Source organism: Zosterops lateralis (genome assembly GCF_965231275.1).
Source record: "Zosterops lateralis genome assembly, chromosome: 5".
NCBI classification, from domain to species: Eukaryota; Metazoa; Chordata; class Aves; order Passeriformes; family Zosteropidae; genus Zosterops; species Zosterops lateralis.
The window spans coordinates 3115136-3143126 of NC_139766.1; the positions used below are offsets into that span (position 1 = coordinate 3115136).

At 50.2% G+C, this 27991-nt stretch overlaps 1 protein-coding gene across 1 annotated transcript; it reads left to right on the forward strand.

Moving 5' to 3' along the window:
* Positions 1 to 4345: 4345 nt before the first annotated feature.
* Positions 4346 to 27991, forward strand: LZTS3 (leucine zipper tumor suppressor family member 3). Its single transcript, XM_083861703.1, has 4 exons — positions 4346 to 6426; positions 15825 to 16319; positions 17845 to 18675; positions 19803 to 27991. The coding sequence occupies exons 2-4, from the start codon at positions 15864 to 15866 to the stop codon at positions 20511 to 20513; spliced, it is 1998 nt and encodes a 665-aa protein (XP_083717829.1). The 5' UTR covers positions 4346 to 6426; positions 15825 to 15863; the 3' UTR covers positions 20514 to 27991.

Consider the following 27991-nt stretch of genomic DNA (forward strand, 5'->3'; position numbering starts at 1 on the left):
TCCAGTCCTGGGTCAGTGCCAGTAACTGCAAAGGAATTCAAGGACAAAGAGTCATGGGGGACGTGTTTGTAGCACTCAGGTCATTTATTAACTGCAAATTCCAAATTCCCAGGAGTCCAGGGCCTGGATGGTCATAGATTCAGGTGGTATTTCAGCCCATGCCCATTTCCAGTCAGACAAATCCTGGACTGTGTCATCTGGAAAGAGACTGTCAGCCTTCAGTCCTACCCAGAGAGGCCTGGGAGCCACCACAGGGGTGCTCCAGGCTTCCTGCTCAGTGTTCCACTGCCCCTTCAGAAGATCTTTCCCAAAGCTCAAGGAATCTCATGCTTCTGCTTCTGTTGAAACCACTCAGCCACCAATTCTTCCCCAGAACAGAGGTTGGTCATGATGGAGATGGAGATTAGATGGAGATGGAGATGAGATGGAGATGGAGATGGCATGGAGATGAGATGGAGATGGAGATGGAGATGAGATGGAGATGGATGGGACCACATGAGCACACACATGTTTTAGTCATTTAGTCCTGAGCCTGATGTTCGTCTCTGAAAAAGCACTCCCACCCTGAGCCAAGGGGGCTGTGAAAAATCCCTAATTCCTGATAGGGACAGAAAGGGCACTTCCAAACAGGATCCTTTTAACGCCTGGTGGTTTCAGGGGAAATCTGGCCCTCCTGGCTGCAAGCTGGTTTGCTCCAATTTATTTTTATTAGGCCTGGCCTAATGTTTTGGGACTGTGAATGGGAGGTTTCCTTCATTATGGATAATTACCCAAGGATGCTTAAGGAATAGTTTTAAACTAAAAGATGAGAGATTTAGACTAAATATCAGGAAGAAATCTTTCCCTGTGAGGGTGGGGAGGCCCTGGCACAGGGTGCCCAGAGAAGCTGTGGCTGCCCCTGGATTCTTGGAAATGTCCAAGGCCAGGCTGGATGGGGTTTGGAGCAAGCTGGGATAGTGGAAGGTGTCCCTGCCCATGGCAGAGGGTTGGATGATCTTTAAGGTCCCAACCCAAACCATTCCATGTGATTCCACAATTCTCTCGTCTAGACATTATTTGGGAAATTTGAAAATTCACATCCTCCTCCCAGGCAGCTCAGACCTGACCCAAATCCCACAGCCAGGACACCCAGCACACACTCTGGGCTTTCTGCACCCACAGGTGGAGATGGAGGAGCCTCTCCTGATTTATGGGAAGAGCTGGCCCATGCACCAGGCTGGGCTTGCCAGCACTGCGAGCCTTTGTCTGCCCTGTGCTGGTACAGGAGGATACAGCTTATACCAGCAGGGATGTTCTTTCCAGAATAGGAAACCATCCCTCTGGATGACATAAACCAGAGTTTTTTGGCTTGTTCCTACTGGCTCAAGCTGAGCAGGCAGATGTCATGGATTGGGGATGGAAAGTGTCCCCCCGTTGCAGCAGCTGGCATCAACTCAGCTTTTGGGGTCAACCCAGCCTCAGGACCCCCTGTCATCCCTTGTGGCAGCTTGGAGAAAATCCTCTCCCATCCCCAGCTCTGTGTGGGTATGAAGAGGTCTCACACAGGCTCAAATTTTTCTGCTTAATGAGCAGGAAGAGCCTCTCCCATCATTTTAACTTCCAGACCAGTGGGATATCCCTGTGCTGGTGAACCCCCAGAGGTGCAGAGAAGGTTTGTTTTATCACACAACCAGTTTCTTCTTGCACAAACAAACTCTGGGTGTCATCCTGACATTTCTTCTGGGAGCTCAGCCTTCAGAGCCTGCTCAGGCTGTGCAGGCTTGATGGGGATTTTATCAGCTTTCCCAGCAGAAAGGTTGGATTTCCTGGCATGGTGTAGTCATGCTCCCCTACCAGCCTCATCCTGCACGTTTGGCTGTGGTCCCTGTGATCCCTGCAGGGATCACTCACAACAAATCAGGCAAGGCAGCATCTCCCCACAAACACAGGATGTTCCACACTCTTTGGCTGTCACAGAAAACAGGGACTTTCCTCTGAAAACTGGGCTGGAAATCTCTGCTTTAATAACAGACAACGGAGAAGAGCTTCAGACAGAGCCAGGCAAGGAGGTAGTGCAGGAATTGTGGTTTCAGTGTCCAGCCTGATGGATGTCAAGCACTTACAGGCACAGTCAGTTCACAGCTGAGGCCTGAGCTGGGTTTAAGCTGTTGTGGTGCTGGTTGGAAAGCTCAGAACTGTCTCCATCACCAGACCAGGCTGGCCTTGACATTGCCCAGCCAAGACACTCAGACATCCTGGGATGGAGATGTCACTTCATTCATGGCCTCAAAGTGTGTTCAACAGCTGGGGTTGGCTGGTAAATAAATACCCTTATTTAGGTTTTTTTTCTGCTCCTCAAGGCTTTGAAAATGACCTTTCCCTCTAAATAAAGGAGTCTGGATGAAGAGAGCAGGATGGCTCTTGCTCACATGGGGATGTCTTGTACCAAAAAGCAGCTCCCCAGAGCTTTCAAGGAAGAAATCCCAGTGCAGGGAGCTGCTGTCTCTGCTCCCATTCCCATCTCCACCTCCGCCTTGCCGCATGCCTGAGCACATCAATGCTTTCCGTGTTCCCTGGGGAATGTCCTGGGCCATTGATGCTCCTTCAGCCCTCACTGCAGCTGATGTGTTCCTCCTTCTCTGATCAGTGCAAAGAACACTGAACCAATCCTGCAGGTGCAGTCCAAGGGCCTCAGAGATCTTGGGGATCTTGGAGTGAAACAGCTCCAAGAGAAGGGAAATCACCCTGGCCAGGGCACTGCCACTCCTGCAAGGAAAAGGGAAAAGGAACAGAATGACATGAGAAGAAAGAGTTTGGATTTTGGAAGAGTAAATTTTTCCTTTCTTCAAGAGGAAGAAGGCTTTGGGTGGATGTTCAAAGCCTCGGCCCCAAGACAGAGTGAGTCCATTGTGGCTGGGCAGAGAAGGCAGTTTAGGTGGGTAAACCCAACCCTGCAGTCCCAGGCTGGAGGTGACCTCAGGTGGTTGGGTCTGGGTGACACAGTTTGACCATGGCCACCCGAAAAGGACAGAGCAGAGAAGGACAAACCCCACAAAGGGCTGAGACCAAATCCTGGTGGTTGTCTCCCATGGGGACAAGGAAATACAGTGGCCAGAGTGCAGCTGGCTGTGCAGGAGCCCCGGCACAAAGAGGTGCTGGGTGAGAACTGGGTGCCTCTGCTGGCTCTCAGGGGTGATGGAGGGGCTCTGCTGGAGGTCAGCTGGGTGGGCAGAGATGTTCCTGGCTCAGCCACCCCAGCCCTGGGTTAGAAACAGGAGTTGGGGGTTCAAAAGTTTACGCCCCACCCGAGAGCGCCGGGAGCACGGGTTATCCTGGATTTCCCAGCCTTCTCCAAAGCCTCTCTATCATGATTTATTCATCTGTGGGAAGCGCTAAGACATAACTCAGTTCCCAAAGGGAGCGTGAGCACAGCCTGCACCAGCTGCAGTGTCAGGAAACTGCCTGGCTCCTGTGGGACCTGGGCCTGCTGCAGCTCCTGTGCTCAGGCAGCTTCCCCAAATCCCACTGCTGGGAAGGGTCCACATCCCAGCAGAGCTCCTGAGCCAGCTCTGGTTATCACCAGAGCAGTGCCAGGCATGGAAAGGGCTCTCTGTCTGCCTGGTGCACACACATCCCCAAACCAGCCTGTTTGTAAGAATTCTCTGCTTCTGGAGCTTAAAGGCAAAATTAAGAGCTTGAAACTCCACAGGAATGCATTTTGGTATAATTTACACCTTCCTCGTGCACCCTAGCAGAGTGTTTTTCCCGGGTTTAAATGCACATTAACCCATATTTGATTATTTTGGCATTATTGCTGTTTTACTGCTCTCGCTGTTGTTTGCCCACCAACACCGGCGGCTCCTTTGATCCCCAGACGTCTCTGCCAACAGAAAATTCACTCGAGCGAATGGGTCTAAATTAGTGGTAGCTTTGTGTGGCTTTCTTTCCCTCCTTCCACGACTGCAAATAATCCAGAGTAAGTGCTGAGGCTGGAGGGGCCTCCCATGGGAAGCCTGAGTGCTCTCCTGCAGCAGTGCTGGCAGCTGGGAGAGTGGGGAAAAGGAGCTCTGGATCATCCTGTGTCACCAGGAATGATGGAAAGGAGGGAGGGCAGCTTCCAGGTCCAGTTTTTGGCCAGGTGGATGGAGCTTGGGGTAGTGGAAGGTGTCCCTGCCCATGGCAGGGGTTGGAATGAGATGAGGTTTAAAGTCCAAACCAAACCATTCCGTGATTCTGTGGATGCATCATCCCGTTCATCCCTTCCATCCCATTCTCTGCCCTTCTTTGAGAGCCCTTCACAGCCTTTCATTTCAGCCACCCAGCTGGGAAGCATCCCCAGAAGTTGATGGGAAAGTTGAGAAGGGTGTCCTGATAGAAAGATCCCAAAATAACTGTTTGAGTGAAAATGAGCTGTTCTGAGCAATCCCCACTTGAAAAAAAAAGCCCAGTTTGTCAGACCCCAAAATTCCATTTGAAAAAAAGCCCAGCTGTTAGAGCCCCAAATCTCTATTTGTATCAAAACATGAGCCTAAAATCCCCTTTTGAAAAACAAATAAACAAAAACCAAAACAGGCAGTCAGACCCTAAATCCCTGTTTGAGGAAAACCCACCTGCAGACCCCGAAATCCCCCTTAAACCAAAATAAATTAACTGATCCCAAAATCTCTGTTTGAGCAAAACCAAGCCATCAGATCCCAAAATTCCCTATTTGAAAAATAACCCAAACCCCATGTGTCTGATCCTAAAATCCCTGTTTGAGCAAATTGAATGTCAAATTCCTCATTTGAGAAAAACCAAGTTCTGAGAGTCTGAAATTCCCTATTTAAAGGAAAAAAAGAAAAAAAAAAAAAAAAAAAAAAATTTAAAAAAATTAAAAAAAAAAAAAAAAAAAAAAAAAAAAAAAAAAAAAAAAAAAAGAAAGAAAGAAAAAAAAAAGGTATTAAAACAAAAGAACCCAACAGTCAGATCCCAAAATTCCAGCTGAGCAAAACAAGCTGCTGGACCTTCAAAACTTTCTCTATGCAAACTCAAGCTGTCAGACCCCAAAATTCCCATTTGAAGAAAAACCCCAAATTCCCTGTTTGAGCAAAAACAAGCCCCTGAACCCCAAATCTCTATTTGAGCAAACCCCAAGACCTTTCAAATCCACAAATTCCTATTCAAGCAAACCTCAAAATCTTCCAAACCCACATCCATATCTGAACAAACCCCAAACCTTTCAAATTCACAAATCCCTATTTGAACAAACCCCAAAACCTAACAAACCCACAAATGCCTATTTAGGTAAACCCCAAAACCTTCCAAACTCACAAATCGGTATTTGAACAAACCCCAAAACCTTTCAACTTCACAAACTCCTATTTGAGCAAACCAAAAATCCCTATTCCAGCAAACCCCAAAACCTTCCAAACCCACAAATCCTTATCTGAACAAACCTCAAGACCTTTCAAACTTACAAATCCTTATCTGAGCAACCCTCAAACCTTCCAAATTCACAAATCCTTATCTGAGCAAACTCCAAAACCTTCCAAACCCACAAATCCATATCTGAACAACCCCCAAAACCTTCCAAATTCACAAATCCCTATTTGAGCAAACCCCAAAACCTTTCAAACCCACAAATCCCTATTTAGGTAAACCCCCAAACCTTTCAAACCCACAAATCCCTATCTGAGCAACCCCCAAACCTTCCAAATTCACAAATCCCTATCTGAGCAACCCCCAAACCTTCCAAATTCACAAATCATTATCTGAGCAAACCCCAAAACCTTCTAAACCCACAAATCCCTATCTGAACAAACCTCAAGACCTTTCAAACCCACAAATCCCTATTCAAGCAAACCCCCAAACCTTCCAAATTCACAAATCCTTATCTGAACAAGCCCCAAACCCCTCCAAATCCACAAATCCCTATTTGATCAAACTCTAAAACCCTCCAAACCCACAACTCCCTATTCTTACAGGGAACAAGCCATCAGACCCCAAAACCCCCATCCAAAAACAAAACAAAACAAAAACAAAAACAAAAACAAACAAACAAACAAACAAAAACAAAAACAAAAACCAAAAAAAATAAAAAAAATAAAAAAAAAAAAAAAAAGCAAACTCCAAACCCTTTCTTCAGTAAAACCCAACGTCTGACTCCAAAATCCCCACTTAAACTAAAACAAACCATCACCCTCAAATCCCCCTTTGAGGAAGACGAACCATCCCTTCCCAAAACTCCCTTCCGGCCGTGGGCACAAAGAGTTAAAAACTCCTGCGGGCGCCGTGGCCAATCCCACCGAGCGAAGGGCAGCCCTTGGCCGCAGCCCAGCAGCAGGTTGCTCACCGCAGGTATTATTTGGGACTTTTTTTTTTTTTTCTTTCCCCGGGATAGCACGCAGGGGGAAACAATGAATTCGGCGGAGGATGGGGAGCTGCAGGATGCGCCCCTGGGCTGCCCAGGTAAATCCCTGGTGGGATCTTTGCTTTTTTGCTCTCTTTTCCCCTCCTCTTTGCCTGGGTGTCTTTGTTTGGGGCCGGGCAGGGGAGAGAAGGGTTTTTCGGTGGATTAGTGAAGAGCTGAGTTGGTGGGACGCTTTCTGGTGATTTTTGTTTTTTTGGGGGGGAGGGACATTGAGCTGTGCTCGGTTTGGGGATCAGAGCAGGGATGGGGTGCGTGGATCTGGGTGAGGAAATCTGCGATTTCCCCCTCTATAAACCCCCCTGGATCCATCTGGAACTCCCCCCAACACCGAGACTTTGTCCAAGAGCGGATTTTTGGGCATCGCTCCGGTTTAGCAGCGCTAATTCCGGCGGTGGGGACAAGGCAGGCACCGTGGGGGGGTTTGATCCGAGTTCGGTGTCCGGGGAGGAGCAGCGAGCCCTTCCCGGGCTGGCCCCGAGCCCGACAAATTCCTCGGGGCCAGTTAATGATAAATCCCGGCCGGGCTGGCGGCGGGGGGGAGCTGCTGGCGGGTCCTCTCCTTGTCCTTCCGGCGGGGAAAGAGGTTTTTTGGGCAAAGTTTGGGGACGGCGGTTCCTTGGAACAGCTCTGGGGGTGATGGATCATCTCAAAGGGCAGGATCAGCCTCCCCATAAAATATCCCGCCCAGAGAAGGGGTTTAAATCGTGCAAAGGGGGTGACAAAGAGCGGGGGGTCCTCCTGGCATTTTGGGCCATGGAGGAGGAGATCACCTTGGGATCCCGGGGATTTGGGGTGTGGGGATGTGTGAGGATGCTCAGGCAGATGCTGAAAAGGCAGGAAAGGGATGTAGCTCCGTGCTGGGACATTTCCAGGGGTGACCAGGAGTTTCCCCATATCCCCTGTGCTCGGGAGTCCCACAGGCTCAGCTGCCAGCATCTCATCTCCAGCCACCTTTCCAAAGGATTTTTAGTGCAGGGCTAAGCCAGTGGGACCCTTTCCAGGTGCTTTTTAGGGATGGGATGGACCTGCTGGGCTGTGTTTGCACCAGGGGGTCAGAGCAGAGATGGGATGCACAGAGATGGATTGTTCAGGGTGGGGGAATCTCACCCTGGATCCCACTGGCAGCCCCTTAACGAGGGGAAACTGAGGCACGCAGGGCTGGGATGAGCCCAGGCAGTCCAGCCCATGGCATGGGGCATCCCAGACCCTCAGGGCTGCACCAGCTCTGAGGCTGCTCCATCAAAGTGTCCATTCCCTGTACTGAGGGAATCCAGAGAGTTTTCCCTGGTGCTTCTCTGGGCAGAGGTTGCCATCAGAACCTCCCTGGGGACAATGACACAGCTGGCCCTGAGTGTCTTCTGGGGGCAGCCACGAGGGTCACAGGTGAGACTGTGAATGAATCCTTCCTGATGGACGCACAGGATTTGGGATGGCAGTTTGGGCTGAGCTTTAAACCATCCTGTCCTGCTGCCCCTTTGCCCAGATCCAAACTTGAGTGCAGATGGGGAAAAGGGGGAAAAATCCCCCTGGGGATGAGGATTCTGGCCAGAGGAATGCTGGTGGATATCCAGTGTGGCTTGCAAAAAATTCCATGGGTAATTCTTAGTGGAAAGGACCCCAGGCCATCTTGCTGCTGGTAGACCCTGCCTGGTCCATTCAGGGCTTGAAAACCTCCAAGGATGAGACAAAAAAGCCTCCCTGGGACTGTACAAAAGTACCTTGTCACACCTCCACATCACCTGCTGAGGTTTCTCTGGGGCTTTGTCCACCTCACTGCAGCCTCCAGAATAATTTTGATTTCTTCCCTTACTGGAACAGCTCAAGATTGGTGTGGCCTGCCAGGTGCTTGGTTTTCAACTCCACTCTGCTTTTTCAGATCCTGAAAATCCTATGGACTAAAACTGGGAACACCCAGAGATGAGGAACTGGGATGGAGGAGGTGGGCTTGGGACAGGTGGAGCAGATGGTTCAGCATGAGCAATAGCCATGCCCAGATTGATTTACTGATTGTTTTACTGTCAGTAAGAGGTTTCCAGGAAGCTGTGGCGAGGTGTCCATTCCAGGAACACCCTCAGGGAGCTGGGAGGGAAGGAGGGACAAGCAGCAGGGCACAGAGCCATGGCCCTGTGCTCCACAGTGCAGATTGAAGCTGTGCTTCACCATGATTCCCCCTCCTGCCACGTCCTGGGGGATGGGGACAGCATGGCAGTGGACTGTGTCCCTTCAACACAGCGACCAGCTGAGGGAGGGAAACTGATAGCAGAGTGGGAGGATTGGCCAGGGAAGGTGGAGCAGGCTGCAGTCAGTGTTCAGGCTTTGTCGGGGAGAACAATGGGGCCTTTATTGGGGAATGGAGGTGGCGAGGCTGGCAGGGACAGTTTGGTACACAGAGAGTTCCTTGGCCAGCTCAGGGACGGGGCACTGGCCTGTGGGATGGGACACTTTGGTACCCAGTGTCCCCATGCCTGCTGTGGGGACAGGGAACTGGGACATGGAGTGGGACAGGTTGGTACACACTGGCCAGCTGGGGGCGGGGGGGGGGGGGGGGGGGGGGGGCGGAAATAAATGGGAAATGGGAAATGGGAAATGGGATGGGACAGGTTTGTCACCAATGCATCCCTTGGCCAACTGTGGGGACAGGGAAATGGGTTGGCACAGGTTGGTACCCGTCATGTGCTTTGGTCAGAAAATGAAACAAGAAACAGGGATATGGGATATGGGATATGGGATATGGGATATGGAATATGGGATATGGGATATGGGACATGGGACAGGTTGGTACCCAGAATGTCCCTTGACCACAGGTGGAGGAAAATAAGGACATGAGACAAGGGATGGGCCAGTTTGGTACCAAACATCCTCTGGTGGTGGGACTCATCCCCAGGTGCCACTGTGAGCCCCACAAATGCTGACATGACTCCCTAATGTGGGTCTGGACTCATGGTCACCCTCCCAAATCCTTTGGCATCAGGAATTGCAATGAGTGGTTTAAGAAAGAACTTGTTCTGAGGACCCTCACAGCTGAGAGTGAGCAGCATCCCATGCTGGGGACATCCTGAATTAAGGGCTGCCACCCACTCCAGACCAGAGGAGCTTTGGGGATGCAGGAATCTGTCATCCTGCTGGCTGTCCCTTGGCAGCTCAACAAGAGCTCCCCCGAAGAGCTGCCTGGGTCTTTTCATCTCATCTCTTTTGTTTCAGGCTTATTATGTAAATAGCTGATGCGGCCCCCATAATGAGAAAGTAGTTTCCCAGAATACAAAAGGCTGTAATTATCTCATTAGCAGGCGGAAAGGAAAAGGAAATGTTTCTAAGCCGGCTCGGTTTTATTTCCTACAGCAGCCCGAGGAAGTGCAGCCCCCAAAACCGGGACCTGCCTGCCCCTAATCCTGCCACCCCCTCCTGATGCTGCCATGTTTTCAGGAGAAAAGCAGAGTGTGATACTCCTGTCTCAGGAATGGGTTTGTAGTGGGAGGACTGAAGGCTTTGAACTAAGCCCAGTTATCCAGAGGATGCTGCAGGTCCCTGTGCAGACCCCTCAGTGCTCTCAGGTGCTGGGACAGGTGTAGCTGGGAAGTGGGGGAGTCACAGAGGGACAGGATGGTCCCCACATTCCCAAACTGGATGTTCCTAGGCAGGACTGCCATGCTGGGCAGTCCAAGTCCAACCTCCCTGCTCCAGCAGGGTGCCCTAGGGCATGTTACTCAGGATTGTGTCCAAAAGTAAATCAAATCGTAAATCCTTTGCACATAAGGATGGAAAAATGTGCAGATACAAGGCAGCCTCACAGCCCGAGAAGTGTCTGAGGGTGGCTGCAAGGATTCGTCACTACTTGACCCTCCAATCAGCCTTCCTGAATTTGCTTTTTAGCTCTGAATGGGGAGAAAAAGATCTGCAGGGCAGGGATAAATGGGAAAAAAGAGGTCTGTGTCCTAGGGAAGGAGCAGGAGTTGTTCTTCTGACTTCATTTGGCTTTTGATTGTGGAAAAAGCTTGTGGTTGAAAAGCTCGAGATCTGCATGTTTTTGCAGACAGGTTCGAGTGTGTTCGTGCTGTATTCCAGTGGTGGACGAAAACCAAGCCAGGATGGGGGGAAAGGAGTAGGAGGAGGTGCAGAAAAGAGCCACAAGAGTTACTTGAGGGCTGGAAAAAAATGCCTGTGAGAGACAAGAAAAGCTCATTCTGTTCCCCTCTTCAGACTGAGCAACTTGAGAAGGGTGTAGGAGAACAGGAGGTGCTGGAGCCAGGTGGGAGGGGAGCTGTGGTGTCCCTGCCTCTTGAATCAACCCCAGTGGAGGAGCTCTCAGCCAGGTTTGGGTCCAGCATGGCCATAAGGAGGTGGCAAGTGATGGCCTGTGACACACAGGAGGCAGAGCAGTAGCTGAATGGCCTTTTTGGAGGATGTGATGAACAAGACAAGGCGAGGGAAAGGAAGAAGGATGTGGCTGAAACCTACACCTGAAACTAAGAGGACAAGAGGGAACAGGCTCCGAAGAGGAGAGGTTTAGACTGGATATTAGGGAAAACTTCTTCATGGAAAATTTCTTCATGGAAGGGGTGTCCAGGCCTGGCACAGCTGCCTGGGGCAGTGGTGGAATCCATGCCTGGAGGGATTTAAAAGCCATGTGGATGTGGCACTTGGGGACAGGGATTAGTGGTGGCCTTGCCAGTGCTGGGGGAATGGCTGGACCCCATGGTCTTAGAGGGTTTTTCCAACCTGAATAACTCTGTGCTTCTACAAGTGCAGTTGCAAGTCTTGGGTTTCAGTGGGGGGTTTTCCCCAGGGCTTGTTAATGCCTCACTGGACACAGGTGGTTTTGCTCCCTACAGGAGCTTTAATTAGCTCTTTATTCTAACCCATTCCTGCCCTCCCCTTCCCACTCCACACATCTTCCTGGATGAAGCTGAAATTACCACAGCCCTTCTTCTTTCCCACCATTTCTAACCTGTTCCACCACCCCAGGACATGTTGACTTTTTCCTCCTCCAGCCAAACCAACCCCTTGGCAGTGCTGCCAACAAAGTGGCAGAGCCAACCCAACGGGGCAGGTGTAGCCCTGTCCCTGTGAAAACAACAGAGCAGAGCACGGGCTTTATGGTGTCGGTAATTGCTCACTCACTAAAGCTAATGCAAACAAACCTGACTAATGAAGGTCAGGGGCACACCTGTCAGCACAGTTGGCAAAGGGGGGGAAATTTTGACCTTCAGATGCCTTCTCTGCCCGTGCTGCCAGCGCCACATGCCTGGGACGGCGCGTGTGCCAAAGCCCTGCCTTGCTCTGGGGCTCTTTGCTGGAGCTCTCCAGCCCAAGATTGATGATTGATCCCCTTCTCCCCGTGGCACTGTGCCCGAGGTATGTCTGTGTCCCCAAGGCCTTTGTTAGGAGAGTGTTAACAATTAACCTCCTCAGGCAGAAATGGAGCCAGGCCTCTATAATTTAGTCTTAGTTAACCATTCAGCTGCTTATCTCGGAGCAATTTTTCTTCTTTTTACTGGGAGGCATTCACTGGAATGGTCTGGGTAGAGCAAGTGCAGTTGTTATTTTACAAATGACTGTATTTACAATAACATCTAGGAGTGTCCTGGAGCTCCAGGCACGGAAGGAAACTCTTGGACATGCAGAGTGTGCCTGTCACAGCTAGGGAAAAGGACATTTCACCCCAGATTTTCTGCACCAGGCATCAAAATATTGCTGTCTCCAAGGCGAGGCTGCTGCAGGAAAGGCCAAGAGGCTGCTGGAGTTGGGAGGGATGGGGAGGTGGTGAAGTGTGGAGTTGTGGATTCCCAGTGTCCCTGGTCAGAGAAAGTTGCCCAGCCGTGCTCAAGGGTGACTCTTCTTTCCTTCTAAAGGACCAGCCTGGGAATGAAATGCTGCTAAAGGCAAACCACTTGGCTTCCCTCAGCCTCCCTGTGTTCATGGACAAGGCTCTGCACCCTTGGGAATCACCCACTTTCAGTTCATGTTCCCATGGGAGAGAGGCAGTTATGGAATCATGGAATAATTTGGTTTGGTTTGGAAGGGACCTTAAAGATCATCCAGTTCCAACCCCCTGCCATGGGCAGAAACACCTTCTACTATCCCAGGTTGCTCCAGACCACTTCCAACCTGGCCTTTGACACTTCCAGGGATCCAGGGGTAGCCACAATTTCCCTGTCAAGAATTTCTTCCCAATATCTCATCTAACGCTGCCCTGTCAGTTTGAAGCCGTTCCCTCTTGTCCTCTTGCCCCAGAGATGACAAGATTTAAGGAGAAAAAATGTCCTGGGGAAGTTTTTAGTTACACATTCCCCCAAACCTGGAAGGAGAAAAAAAGAATCTCCTGCTCTGTGCCAGAGTGTGGCAACGTTATTCCTGTGCTCAAAATCTGATTTCACAGTTCAGCTGAGGAACAGCCAGTGTAAAACCTGACTGGGAACTAGGGCTGGCCAGAAGATACAAACCCAAGGGTTGTTGTTCTCAGAAAAAAAATGGCCCTTTTTGGCAAACAAAGCTGTACTGTCAGGAATCCGTTGGCACTTCTGGAATCTCCTTAATAACATATTTGTAACACTTGTCTGTATGCTCTGTTTATCAAATTCCGGCTTTGCAGTAAACATAAGCTAAGAACAAGGGGGGGTTTTTTCAGAATATTTTCTTGGATGATTCCCAGTTAAAAGAAAATGCTTGTTGTTGTGTTGGCCTTTTTTTTTTTTTTTTTTTTTTTTTCCTTTTGGAAGGATCAAACTTTCCAGTGACCTCATCCTGCCCTCAGAGAGTCAATGTAAATGTGCAAATGTCACCGTGAAATTTACCCAGTGAGGGAAAAGTAACCTGGATTTCTCCCTTGCTGGCTGGGGAGCACTGCAAGGAGACAATGCCACTTCCTTGTCTGGAGCTGAGACCTTCCAGCACATCCCTCCCGTGATGCCTGCTGTCCCATAAAAAGAAATCACAGCCTATAAAGATTCCCAAAGTCACTGAAAAGCAGGTTATTCCTAAATTAGGAGGACAGAAAGTCTTCTCTTGACTCATAAAATCCAAAGGCGCCGTTGGTTGAGTGCGGCTTCAGGTGGGTGTTCTTCATCCTTCCTGATCACCCCACAGCCCAGCCAAGTCTCCAGGTGCTCAGCAAGCACCTGGATTAACCCCTGGACATTGTGCACTCATGAGCTGTCAGTGCTGATGTTCTCTGGGAAGTACCTTTAGGGTGTGACAGGATCAGGAGCCTTTGAGCGCTGCTCAGAGCACGTGTCCCAATGTCACATGCCAGATATGTGACCAGACCCTGCCCCTTCTTGCTGCTGGCAGAGGTTTTGTCACCTATGAGCAATCAACACTCGTGTTTTGGTTGTAGTAGATTCCCACCTGTGCTAATGTGATCCTCTTTTACTGCCTGGCCTTTGGACTTTCATCAGGGATGAGATGAGATCATCATCTGCCAGGGACAGAGGTACAGCCTGCAGGGTGTCCTCAGCAGGGAACACAAAGTGTTCAATTAATGCTTGTTCATCATAAAATCCCAGGACGGGTTGGGTTGGAAGGAACCTTAAATCCCATCTCAGCAGCTCTGTGTCCTCTCCCTGTGGCACAGCATTTGCCACATCTTGCCACTCGGGCTGTACTTTGGACAGGGCAGGATGCTGGGAAATGGGGGAGGAGAAGCCTCCAGAAAGGCAGTTTAATAAAAGCAAAGTTGAGCAGCACAGACCCTGCTTTAACCTTTTTAATTCTTTTTCCATTCCATTATTAGTGCAAATAGCAAGGCTCTGTGAGACGCCACATGGGAGCTGAGCTCCAGACCTCAGCTAGCTCTCCAGGGAAATAAACTCAATTCTGCTTTACTCAGGGAGGGCTGAACGAACATCCCTACCCCAAGCAGAAAGAAAACCCCACTGAAATGGGGATTTTCTCCATCTCCCCTTCCTGCTGGTCCTGCTTGACCTCTGCCATCCCTGAACCTTTGTCCAAAGGGCATCACTATTTTTATGCCATCCACAGGGAAACCTGCGCCTTCTGCTGCTCTTAAATCCTGCTTTAGTCCCCACACTGCCAGGATGGTTTATCCTGGAAAAGCTGGAACTGAGGATGTCTGAGACAAAAGAAAAGCATCCATTCTGGCCCATGGGGACTGAGTCAATGAACTCAGTAGGGCTGGGTGGACAATGGTCAGTTAAGTGGCCACAGCTGTCCATGAGCCACTGACCATTCTCCTGACCCTCCTCCTCCAGGTTTGGTTCAGTCACTCAAAATTTGCAATGCACCTTCTCTCTTCCTTCAGGTAATGAGATCCTTGGCTTGTACAGGCTCAAATTCTCCTTTATTCAATGAGGCAACAACAGCAACAACAAAAGTTGTTATGGGTCTTTTCTTAAATAGGATTTTACACCTTTGTGTAAAAGCTGATGAAGCATATCTAGACGTGTGAGAATTGATCCCAAGGATAATTGGCCCCAGGACAACCCTAATGAAAGACAACTTTTTAAACCATTATTTGCATGTTATCCATGTCCCATGGACTAGTTTTGGCCAACCCAAGGTACAACCTAAGTAAGAATTAAATGGAAAAGGGGAATAAAAATTTAAAAGAAAATTTAGGATGACACCTGCACAAAAGTGTCTTTTTAAAAGCTCAAGCCTGTTGCTCAGGCAAGCAACAATCCCAATAAAGAGATGGAAATTGTGTTGCTTAAACTCTGTGGTGTCACCCCTAAGGGATGTGCTGGAGGCGGCACTTGTATAAGCCAGGACCAGGGATGGAGACCTTTCACCCCATGGGAACACAGACTTGTTCAAACGTGGGAAAAGCAACAGAAATAATTCCAGCTTGGGCACAGCAAATGGTTGTGTCTCACCAATGCTGCAGAGCTTTGCCTATTAAAATCCATGCAACTCACTCCCCTTAGAACCAAAACCCTTGGATTGAGAAGATTAGGAGCTCTTTTTGATAGCAGTGGGTGGGATTTGGTGAATGCTGCTCCTCCAAGGGAGCTGGGTGTCGTTGTAGAACACAAAAGAAAGATGAGAGTCTCCAAATATTTCAGAAGGCAAAGAGGACAGAAAAAAAAGCTTTATTGTCCAATTCTTACTACCTTTTGTAATAAGGTGTTCCGATACAGACTTAACATGATTGGTGAATAGGAAGGACACCTCTCTAATGCCATTGGTTAAACTAGAGAAACAGCAAAAACACCACCTGGAGAAAGATTGTTTTGAGAAAGGATAGTTGTTTGCCAAGATTGTTTTGAGAAGAAACTTTCTTGAGAAATTTTTCCTTGGGGAAAAAGTTAGCAGCTGCTAGCAGGCTAAAATCAATCAGAGCCAGAAATATCAGGCCCACAATCTGGGGATCCCACAGAAGAAGAGAACCCCATCACTGGGACACGACTTCAATCTGCAAAGGGCACTGCAGACAAAAGTCATCCCTTTAACGACCCTTTTTTCCCTGTCTTTATCCCAGTGCCACTGAGCTGTGCCTCCACCTCACCCCTACGCTGCCATGGCCACGCTAGAGACGCTGCCCATCCTCAGTGACCCCGCCTACCCCAGCCCGGAGAACTTCCACGGCTCCTTCGCCCCCCGCTATTGCCAGACCATCCCCAAGAGCGCCATGGGGAGCGTGGGCAGTGGCGTGGCCAACGACCAGGAGTTCGCCATGAAGAGCGTGGGCACGCGGACGCAGAGCAGCGGCCGGCAGACCGACGGCGGGCCCCACAACGGATACTCCGCCCGGGAGATCTCCAACCGCTACTCCGGCGAGGAGAAGACCTACAAGTCGGAGAAAGTCTCCAATTCCCTCTACATCAACGGCGACCTGCGCAAGAGCGAGAAGGTGAAGGTGGACATCTGCGGCAACGTGACCGCCAACAACGAGAAGAACCTGCCGCCGCCTCCCCAGTACCGAGAGCCCGGTAACCCACCAAAGATTTTGCCAATCTCCGGCAAACTAGACCAGGTGAGAAACTCCTGGAGCAGCTGGGTGGCCGTGGCACTTACCTGGTCACAAAAACTAAAAGGCTTTGGGCAATGGTGCAGTCTTGATGGTCTCGTTTTTATTTTGTACATTTTTTATGTAGAGATGATATAATTCTTATGACTTTCAGGGGGGTTTGTTTGTTCTTGAGGAACCCAAGAGCATGACCACAAATCTTCCACATACAGCCTGTATTTAAGTCACTGGCTATTCCAACTTCCCTGAGATGTTGTGCCTAACCTCCCTGAAGGATGGGGAGGGAGCTGGAGTTGGCTCCTGTTTCAGTAGGTTCAGCATCTGAGTGCCACTCTTGTTTTGTGTGTTTTGTGCCTTTTAGAGGCAGTTTCCCACCACTGCCATCTAAAGCTGTTGCCTGGAAGCAGCCAAGAGCATCTGCTCACAATCCCAGTGCCCCTTGTGAGGGAAAAGGCTTGGGAACTACCCCTGTAAATCTTTATCTTCTAGCCCAGTCCAGCCTTCATGGCTCATATTGGCTTCAGGGAACAAAATCTCTCAGGCCTGGAGGAACAGAGCCCCAGAGCTAGCAGTGTTTTATGTAGTCTGCTGCTCTGCTCCAGTGACTTCCATAATTTGTGTCCAGTATTATTTCTGCAGCATTTGGTGGCCTTTTCTCCTGGGTTGTTAATCCAACAGCCCCTGCAGTCCATCTCAGTCTCACGCTTGGTCTCCAACCTCCAAACTGTTTAATGGGGCTTATTCTGTTTCTCCTAAAAGGCATTTTCAAAGTACCTTTGCTTCCTCCAGTTTAATTTTCACCTAAAATCTAACCTGCAGTAGGGGAGACTCAATCCCATTGTGAGGAAAATTTTGTTTCTAATGGTGCATTGATAGGGTAAGGAATGTGCAAGGCTTTAAAATCCTTTCTAAATCCCTTACAGCTGTGGTCTATTGTCCCCCAGCATTGCTTATGTCACAGAAAACACAAATTTCAAACAAAGAGCAGCTCTAGCATATTCCTTGCCTGGTGTCATTGCTGTCACAGCTCCTACCTGCTCCTGTCTGAGGACAAGCAGGACACGAGGTCCCCCCAAGCACAGGTCACTGCTGGCAGGAGGGAGTTGTGATTCTCCTGAGGCAAAAGGAGTGCTAATCCAAGGGTTCCATTCAGCTTTCAGCAAAAGGGCAACGCAACCTCAAGGCTAGAAATACAATCAGCAAAAATTAGAGTTATTTTGGTCAAGTCTGGTAAGCAAGGGGCAGCCCTCCTTGTGAAAAGCACTAAGAGATCCCAAGGAGTATTCCAGGGAAAAATCACACAAGTTTGGGGTGAGTCAAAATGGTTTCCTTTCAGCTGGGGGAAGGAAGGCAAAGTGTTGCCCTTTGAGTGACCACAGGTCCCTCATGTGCAACCCCAAATGGTCCAGGGTGTGGGATAAGGAGCCAGCCCAAGCTGCATCAGCCCCACCCTGTGCCGACGTGTCTCTTTTGTGTGTTGTTACTGAGCCTCCTGCCGTGTTTGACGCGTGGTCCTTTTTCCTTTTTGCAGAGCAATGAGCCCTTAGTTAGACCCTCAGCCTTTAAACCAGTAGTTCCTAAAAACTTCCATTCCATGCAGAACCTCTGCCCGCCGCAGAGCAACGGGATGGCAGAGAACAGAAAGAGCTTGAACCATGCCAACAGCAATAGCCCGTCTGCACCCAAGGGTGGACTCGACAAGAGCAGCCTTAACAGGACTACAAACCAGGGTGGGGGGCTCTCAGATTCGGGCCGAAACTCGCTCACGAGCCTGCCCACCTACGGGACGGGCTACAGCCAGCACGTGGGCCCCATGAGCGCCTCCACGAGCCACATCAACCGCATCGGGACCACCTACGTGGAGAAGAACATTGTGGGATACAACGGGATATCTACCTCAGACAGCGGGCGGTCCTCCAGCAAGAGCACCTCGTCCTTCAACAGACTCAACCATCTCAACGAAACGATGCCTTTCCACTCGCCCTCCACCGACGACATCATCCAGGACCTGGAGGACCGGCTGTGGGAGAAGGAGCAGGAGGTGCTGCAGATGAGGAGGAACCTGGACAAGAGCGAGGCGGCCATCTTCCAGGTGTTCGAGGAGAAGCAGAAGATCTGGGAGAGGGAGATGGAGGACCTGAGGCAGAACTATGCCAACAAGTTGCAGCAGGTCTCCAAAAAGGCGCAGCGGGCTCAGCAGGCTCTGCAGCTCCAAATCTTCAAGCTCCAGCAGGAGAAAAAAAAACTCCAGGACGACATGGGACAACTCCTCCAGCAACGAGAGGAGCTGGAGAAGAAATTTGTGGCTTTCAAGAAGGAGCAGGCTGAGTTTCTCCCCAAGATCGAAGAGACCAAGTGGGAGGTAAGAGCGTTGTTGTAACAGGCTGTGAATGAGGTTTTCATTGTGGGATCTGGTGACTCAAAGTACTGCCCTAAGTGGAGCCCACAGATAACAGTCATAGGTTGGTGACCCCTAACACTTGTCACCTCACTTTTCTGAGTCCCACACCTGTTGATTTCAATTAAGCTAAAATAACCACAACTTTTTGTGCACATTCTCCTATACTGGTTAATAATTTGACTTCACAGTCTGGTCACTGTTGTGACATTCAAATCCAGTTTCAGGGAACACAGGTCTTTCCACACAGGTACTTGTGCCTGCCAAAAATGGGCTTAAGTCTATTTTAATTAAATTCTTTTACCATTTGCGTTTGGGCAAACCTTGAAACTGCTTTCCAGATATTTGATTTGTTAAAAATTGAAGATATAAAAGCAACTGAGCTAAGAGTGACATTGATAGCCATATCTACCTCATGCTTTCCATTGTAACATGTTTTCAGTTGTTAATAAGTTTGTTTTTCTTAAATGCTGAAAGACAAATTCCTCTTTCTAGTTCTCCTGTTGAGTCCTACATAACTTTTTCCTACTGTTCCTATTTTTAGAACATTTTATCAAGGTCTGTTTGTATAGCCAGTGCTAACATACCTTTTTTTCAGCTTGATCATGTGAAGAATTTTAATCCTTCCATGCACAGCCTAGAAACTTTAAATTTTATTAAGAGTGCAGAGGCAAAACATAGCTCTAGAATCAAGAAGACCTTATTCTGCTAATCCTGACGGAAAGCCGATGAAGCTGGGATTAATTAGGCTCTGTAGTGTGGCATTTGCAGATGTTCAGCAGAAGGTTTTGGATTGAGCCCCACGGGTATGTGGGTGGGAGAGTGAGATGAAGGCAGAAGCAAAACATCACTGGTGGGGACTGCAGCACTGGGCTTTGGCTGTTTGGGCAACTCCAGCTGGGAACAGCATCAGGTCCCTGAGAGCCAGGAAAAAAACAGAGATGTGTATTTTAGGGACAACCTCTAGGTCTGTGGCATGGTCTGGGTTCTGGTGAAGGCTGGGTCCTTGAGCAGGGTCATTTCACGGGCAGTGCAGGGGACAAGCAGCTCCTCGCTGCCATCCACCAGCCTCACGAGTGCTCTCCCCACAGGTGTGCCAGAAGGCAGGGGAGATCTCCCTGCTCAAGCAGCAGCTGAAGGACTCCCAGGCTGACGTCTCCCAGAAGCTCAACGAGATCGTGGGACTGCGCTCGCAGCTCAAGGAAGGCAAGAACTTCCTACGGGAGAAAGAGGAGCAGATCCTCACCCTGAAGGACTCCTACAGCTCCAAGAGCGTCAACCTGGAGATCTGCGAGGGCGAGCTGCAGAGGAAGATGAGCGAGGTGCAGGTGCTGAGGGAAAAACTGAACCACTGTGAGCTGGAGGTCTCCGGCCTGAAGCGGACACTTGCCAGCATTGGACCCACGGGGTCTTTTGGTGGGGACCTCGGGGAGAAGCTGCGGGACCCGCTGGCCTGCGAGAGCGACGAGGCCAAAATGCAGAGGCAGAGCGAGGACAGCGTGAACACCCTGAGGAGGGAGGTGGAGCGGCTCCAGACGGAGCTGAAGCTGGAGCGGCAGCAGCGGGAGCAGCAGGTGATGGACTTCGAGGAGGAGCGGCGCACGTGGCAGGAGGAGAAGGAGAAAGTCATCAAGTACCAGAAGCAGCTGCAGCTGAACTACGTGGAGATGTACCAGAAGAACCAGCTCCTGGAGCACAAGGTCAACGAGATGAACACGAAGGCCACCAGCCCCCCGCACACCGAGGAGAAGAAGACATGGACTCCCTCCAGGCTCGAGCGAATAGAGTCCACCGAGATCTGAGGGGCGACACAACGGAATTTTTTATTGCTGTGCATGTACTACCTACTCAAGCCAGTGATCTTCCGAAGGATAACACGCTCCTGTTGGAGCGGTGTGAGCGCGCTCCCACCAGGCTCCATCACCCTTCCTCTCCACTTCTGTGCTCTGTAGGTAAAATAACTGCGGATGTGCGTTGGTTTTCTATCGATAATGCGACATCTCATCTGGGTTTTTTCCTAGTACAGCTGGTGAGGGTCAGTTGGCTCTTTTGTAATCTGCCCTGACTGTTATTTCACTAGAGGCTGCCACCTCCTCTCCTACAATTCACCCTTCTTTGGTTGGTTGTTTTGGAGGGTTGTATTTGGTTTCTTCGGTTTTCCATTTACGTGCAGCGAAACAGTTCAAAGCGGCAGGTTTGTTGTTTTTTGGGTTGGGTTGTTTTTTTTTTTCCAGGACATTTTTAGCCACATTGGCTAATGGAGCAAAGCTCTCGGGATCATGAGCAAACTCAAGTGTTCTCAAGCATCCTGTCTAGACGGTGGTCTTAGTGAAGTCAGTGCAAGCTTGACCACTGATTTCAGTGAAACCAGACATATCTCTACCAGACAACTCCCTCTTGCCCTGGTTGCAAGAGGTTAGGACATCCTTGAGGAGCAGGATGAGCCTGTCCTGGTAACAGAAGCCAACAAGGAATGATGTCCCAGCAGGAGCCTCTCTGGAGGCTCAGCAGAGCTTAACATATGCTGCGTTTTCACTTCCTTGTGGTTTCCTCCTGCAGTTCCACTCCTCTCCCAGGTTGCCACCAACCCTGGGAGCAGAAATACCCTCTCACCTCTGCCTTGGCCCCTTACTCTTACTCTATACCCAAGCTGGCTACAGCAAGAAAAAAGCTTGGAAATCCGAGCTAGTTTCCCTTCCCAACAGCCCTCTTACTTCCCAAAGTCAAAGGAATCCAAACCCATGGGATGTTTATGCAAACTGAAGCTTTAGCAATCTGCCCTGAAAATGGGCAATTGTGCCACCCTGTCCCCAAACCAGTGCACACCTTGGTGCACTCTCTTGGTCCAGGGTCTGCTTAAAAACAGCACTTGAGCCTCACTCAGGAGTTGCAGGGGGGGCACAGCAGCATCACAGCTGGATTGCAATGGTCAGCCTTCAGTACTGCCATTCCAAACAGCGCCCACAGCGACCCCACGGGGCATCCCACACCCCAGGGATGGAGGTAATAACTCACAGGCCTAGCTTAAGAAAATACTCAGCTACTAACTCTGAGGGAAAAATAAGAGGGGAAAATGCTTAAGATCACGCAAGTGCTTATGCCCTGGCAGAATAATAAACCAAATTCTACGTGCACCGAGGCAGCAAAACCTGGCATTCTGCTTGAAAACACGGGCAAAGTGAGCTCGGTTCTTCCTGTCATGGACAATTTTTTACCATGAGTCACAATAAAGAGGAGAAAAATGTTGCAAAGTGGAGTTTGCACTGGCCAAAGGATCAGTAGGAGTGGGGATTTTGGCTCTTTGTCCTGGAGAGCAGCTAGAAAAGAAAAGTTAGAATTAGCACTGGCATGTCTTGAAATATCTGTGAGGTGACTCCAGGGAGAGTTTGGCCAGATTACATTTCATGTGTATACCAAGGAAGAACCTCGAGGCACTGGGGGGCTGAAGACCTTCCAAACAAAAGCCCTGAAGCTGCACATTTTCCATGTTCTGTCTCCCCAAAGCTCTCCTGTTCATGACCAGGCCTGACTTTCAGTTTGAGAACAAATATTGTTGTGATGAGCTCCAGACTGAGCAGAGTGGAAACTGCACTTAGTCCCACCAGCCCAAGTCATCGGACAGTGCTACTGGCCAGGAGCGGGTGGTGACTGCCAGAGATCCCTGGAGCCATGGAAAATGGAAAAGTCCAACAAGACCAGGGCATTTCAAGATCCCACTTGACAGTTCCTGTCTTTTCCCACTACTTCTGCTCATGTCTTTGGAGCTGGGGGAAGAAAATTCATGGAAACCACCAGGGCTGCTCAGGCTAAGCCCCTTTCCCTGGACCAGCCATAAAAGGGGGATTAGGTCAGGTCTGACTCCTGATGGATGTGGGGAAGAGTCCTACTGCAAATCCTGAAGATTCTCTGGCACTCTTGGACGTCAGCCTGTGCACCCCAGCAAGGAAAGAGTGCAGCTGCCTGCCAGTGCCACACAGCTGCAGACTTTGCCATGCCCAGGGAGACATCCACATCTACCTGGCCAGGCAAATCCTAGAGCTTCCTCCATGTCATACTCCAGGCCTTCCAGACAGAGTCAAAAACATCCCACAGTGTCAGGGTTGGAGATCTGATATCTTGCACCATCTCAGATTTCTTTTCACATCAGATAAGCCCACACTGTCCTCCCTCCCAGAGCAGGTGTTTGGTGTCTGTTCTTGTGGAGATTGTTCACCTCAGAGTAAAGGCTCACTCCCTCCACCTTCTTCACTGCATCACATCAATCCAGAGTTTCAATCCAGATCTGAGAGACCTCGACTGTGGACATTCCCTGGATGACAGAGCCTTGCAGACACCCATCCAGACACTCTGCTCCTGGTTTTCCCTCTCTCGGGATTCTCCCACCCAGGATCCCCCAAGCATCCATCTGTCCTGCAGAAATCACCCCACCTGTGCTATGGAAAATACAGATGGTTTTGGGAGCCAAACTGCCACAAAGGATTCCTGTGCTTCAGGATTCCTCCCCACAGCTAGATGTGCTGCTCCCCATCGAGTCCTCTCCCCTGTGCCAGCCCTCTGCTCAGCAGAGATGGAGCAGAATGATGGTGGGACACCTGGATTCCTGCTGTTTGTGCCCAGGTGGGAGCTCACCTGGCTCCTTCCAGATCTTTACACTTTCACAAGTTGATGAAATCTCTCATCAAAAGCTTCATTGAGGCTCTGGGGTCTTATCCCTGGATTAGGCCAGCCAAGGGGTGCCAGGCTGGTGTTTGGGTGACATATCCTGGGAATGGCCAAGGAGGCTGGCAGTGTGTCTCTTGGAGGCTCAGGCAGGGCTGATGAATTGTTCTGTCCCATGGAACTTGGGCTTGACCATCCCCAAGCTGTCTCCTCCATCACAGAGCTAGTTTAATTCAGTGTGACATCCTGGTTCACGTGTCATTCTCCAAGTCCTGTCCCCAAAATCCTCTCTAACTTGCTACTGGCCACCATCACAAGCTGTGGCCATGAGGGTCTCAGCTCACACATGGGGTGCACAAGCATTAGAGATGCTCTGGGATACCCAACACATGCACCTAAACAATATGACCCAAGATTTTTGGGAGAGCCAGGCCAGTGGTGGCAGTCCTGGAGCAGCTCTGGTGTCACAGGACCCCCATGTACAGACCCCAGTCATGCTCCAGGCACATCCACACGGCAAAGAGAGGACACTGATCAGCTCCAGTGGGTTCCATCCATGAGCATGTGGGCTGAGCAGGCTATCCTGGTGCCAGGGAAGGTCTTAACTCTGCTGTGAGTGGGGCTGCTTTGCTCCACCACCAAGGCTGGCTGCTACTGCTGTCCCAGCAACCCAGCTGGGCTGATTCCAACACTCCCCTCTCATCCTCGGGGTGAACACCACAACCAGGGCACGTTGTTGTGCCTCACACAGCCCCACTTAGCTCCTGCCACTGTCTGCTGGCAGCTGGTGGCCCCAGTCCTGCTGTCACTGGTGGTGGTCACTCACTTCTGGGTTTCCACACTCCAGAGAGGAATGGAATTGTTGCTCTTATGCTGTTGTACAGAGAGAAGTGTACTTGGATGTAAATAAGAGCCCAGCTGTGTATGTTGATGATTAAATGGAGACAAGAAGGCTCTGTGGCTTCTCTGTTGGCAAGCGGGGCTGAGCACTGAGTGCTGCACAGGGGATGCTCAGCACCCTCACCTGTGCCTGGCTGCAGTGGGAATCTGGGCTTCAGCACCTCCCAGGAAAGCAATCCACTTGGGATTAGCTCAGCCTGGTGTCACCCTGTCTTGCTTTGATACTTGCTGTCACCCTGAGCCAGGTTTGCAATTGCCCCCCGGTTAAGGGTGAAGTTCCCTCTGCCCACCTGGTGTCCCACACAGACTCCACGCAGACAGTGGCTCCCAGAGGTGTCTCCCCTGAGCTCTGCCCATGGAAAGGAACATCCTGCCCCTTGCAGTGGCACTTTATAGCTTGCTCAAAGCAGTGAGCTCATGAGAAATATGACCAAAGATCTCTGGAGAGTGTTGGCTGCACGCTTGGAGCTGTGTCCCGGCTTTCCTGCAGAGAGATGAGGCTGGTGTGGGCTGGAAAAGGGAAATGAGAGCTGGCAGGGGACAGGATTTCCCCATGTCTCACCTGGGAATGTTTGCAGGCTCATAAGGGCCTTTCCTGTGTGAGATAAGACAGCATAGAAGGGAGTTCCTGGGTGAGGTGATCGTCCCCAGCTGGTGACACCAGTATCCTCCACAGCCATAGCAATTGGCTCCACACATTTCCTGTGGAGAATATGGACCAGGGACTGTCCCTAGGAGTTGGGGCGGATGCCATTCATTTTCTTTTTGAAGAGAAGAGAGAATGCACACCAAGCCATGCATCCTCTTGTCTTCAGGCAACTTCATGCCTCTCGTCTTCAGAGCAATAGGTCTGCTCTAGGTTAGCAGCAGACACCACTACAGGGTCCAGTCAATTGTTCTGGCTCAGTGGGAACTGTCCAGGAAAAGGAGCATCCTGAGAGCTGGTGGTCCTGCTGGCAGCCCCCTTGGTGTCCTCTCCACAGCTCACCCCAGGGCATCCTCAGCACCCTCCTTACCAAGGAACCAAATTCCAAGGTGAAGGGAGCGTGTTCTTTGCTTCTCCTGTTTGGGGTGCTGAAGGCATCTCTGCCCACCTTTGCTCCATGAAGGCTCCTGGAGGAGGCCAGTGGGAGATCTGTGCTCCTGCACCTGGGTTTTCAGGTGGGTTCTGAGCCTTGGGCAGATGCCTCTCACTGTGCCTCTGCTCCCCAGCCATTCTCAGCCTTCTCCACTCCATCCCTGGGATGGGAGAGAGCCCAACTCACTGTTAATTTAGCCCAAACCTTCAGTTTAAGCCTTGAAACCCCTTTATATAAGTTACTGTTCACCAAGACCCCTTGCTAAATCTCTGTTCATGTGTTGCCCGTGCCCTGCTGCTCCTCTACTGCACCACTCCAGGCTCTCCTGCCTCCTTTTAGATCATCCCCATCCCACTGGAGCAGTCAGTGCCTCTCCCAGTGCTATCCCAGGTACATCCAGCCCCCACTGAGAATGGGTTATCCCAATCCTCCTCTCAGGAGCTTTCCAGAACACTGATCCTCTCCTCTCTGACATTCCCATGGCAGCTCCATCAGCCCTGCTTTTACTTCCAAGAACAACCTGGCTTCCTGCTGAAGGACATTCCCATGGCCTGCAATCCTGTGGGATCGTTGCACAGGGATTCAAACCATCACCACCCAGCTCTGGAGCTCCCTGGTCCTTCCACCCTCTGGAAAAAACAGGGGTCTGAGGGGTCTGTGAGGTCCTTAGGGGCACGCAGGACCCTGCAGTGTATCAAGGGGTTGGGACCACATCCAGCTGTTTGCAGATGTTGGCTTCCCAACAAGATGTTCCATGCTGGCAGGGCAATTGCTGTCAGCACCAAGCTCCTGTATTTTCAGGATAATCCTCCTCCCTGGTTCTCCCAATGATGGGGATCATGTCAGGTCTGGAGCCTGGGACCAGGCTGTGTCTCCACAGCTCTTTCACAAATCTGTTTTCTCCGGCAGGAAGTCTCTGCTTTCTGCCCCAAAGCAATAGATCTTTCCAGGGAGATTTAAAAGGGACTCTTCCCCACTCTGACACCTGCAGGCAAGCCAACATTCCTGTGAATACCTTCAGAGCTCCAGCCCTGGCCTCAACTCCTTTGGAAAGGGATGCAAGGTCCAGTCTGGCTCTAAATAACCACAGTGCTCTGAGCTGTTTATCTGGAGAGCCCAAAGCTTCCCACATCCAGCAGGGCCACCAGCCTGGACACCCAGGAGGTGTGACCCATCCCGTGGCTGTCACTGGGTCCCTGCAGCTCCATGTGGGAGCCACTGGGGTGTCTGAGCTCACAGAGTCACCTTCATGGGTGACACCCAGTGGGACACTGTGGCTCTGCCATTCCTGGGAGCCAGGCTCGGAGGAGTAATCCCCCTTCACCCCTTTCCTGTGACTGAAAGGAGCAGAAGGAGCGCGGGGCAGAGCTCCAGCACCGGCTCAGGAGCGTCCCAGCACCACCCAATGCTGCACACCCGGCTGATGTGTCTATGCAGTCCCTTCCCAGGCAGCCGTGTCCCCGCAGAGCCCAGCCCGAGGCTCCTCCAGGGTGTCTTCGTTTGCACTCTCCGGGACCTGGAAATCGCTGTGAGCCCAGAGGAGCCTCGCTGGCCTTTGCCTCGCTCTGGGCACCACGCTGGGGAGGGGTTTTTCCTCACCCCAAAAACCGATGCACGTCGCTGAGTCGTCCCTTGTCCGGCAGATCCATCAGCCGTGCTCTCCAAGGCTGGCTCCCCACGGGGCGAGGCCGCTGTCCGACTTCACCAGCAATAACAGGAGCTCTGCTGGCCGTGTCCCTCTGCAGGACCTCCTGAGTGAGACCCCCTGGTCCATCCGCACCTCCCCGAGTGTAAATTCAGCCCCAGCCTTGTGCTTTCTTCCCTCTCGTTTCCTGACGCCTCGGTGTCTTTTTCTCTTTCTCTCTCTCTTCTCTCTCTGACTGTGAATTCAAACCAGAAGTGTTCTGAACTCGACTCCGTTACTGTTTTGTTTCTGCGTCGACTGTTGCTGGTTCTCTGAACTGCGTTTAAACGAGACTTTGCAAAAAAAAAATTAAAAAAATCTTTAAAAAAATTTTTAAAAATCTTAAAAAATAATTAAAAATCTTAAAAAATGCTTTTAAAAAACTCCAAAAAATTATATATATATATATATATATATAAGTAAATAAATAAATATATATATATACTTTAAAAAAAATAACAAAAAATATTTAAAAAAAGAACTCCATAAAGTCCGGTGTCTCTCTCTCTTTCTCTCTCTCCTGTCTCCACTTGGTCACTTCCAAACACCCGTTGTCTTGACTTTGCCTCTGGTTAAGTGTGTCTAAAGACAAGAGGTTGAACAAAAATAAAAAAAACAAAAAGAAAAAAAAAGGGAAAAAAGAGGTGTAACAAGCAGCATTCTGGGATTTTTGTACAGCCAAGGTGTATCTGTTTCAGAGGTTCTTGTTAAAACCCCACCACACTTCCCAACCCCCTGCTGGTCTGTTGTCTGTTCCCATTGGGTTATCCAGATGTGAAGAGCTACTGCCTTTGCCATTTTCTACGGTGAATATATAAATATATCTTGTACAGAGGTATGTATATATATAAATAGACATGCAGATCTATATGTATACGTATCTCCAGCTCTCCTCTCTCGACCTGACTGTGAAGGATTTTTATTGGGCAAAATAAAAATGGAGAAAGGCCCCGTTTTA

What these genes read in the sequence shown, in the direction of transcription:
- LZTS3 (XM_083861703.1), top strand. Translation starts at nt 15,864, where the DNA reads ATGGCCACGCTAGAGACGCTGCCCATCCTCAGTGACCCCGCCTACCCC. An exon ending in TCTCCGGCAAACTAGACCAG is followed by an intron (nt 16,320 to 17,844) that starts GTGAGAAACTCC and finishes TCCTTTTTGCAG; the next exon opens with AGCAATGAGCCCTTAGTTAG. An exon ending in TCGAAGAGACCAAGTGGGAG is followed by an intron (nt 18,676 to 19,802) that starts GTAAGAGCGTTG and finishes CTCTCCCCACAG; the next exon opens with GTGTGCCAGAAGGCAGGGGA.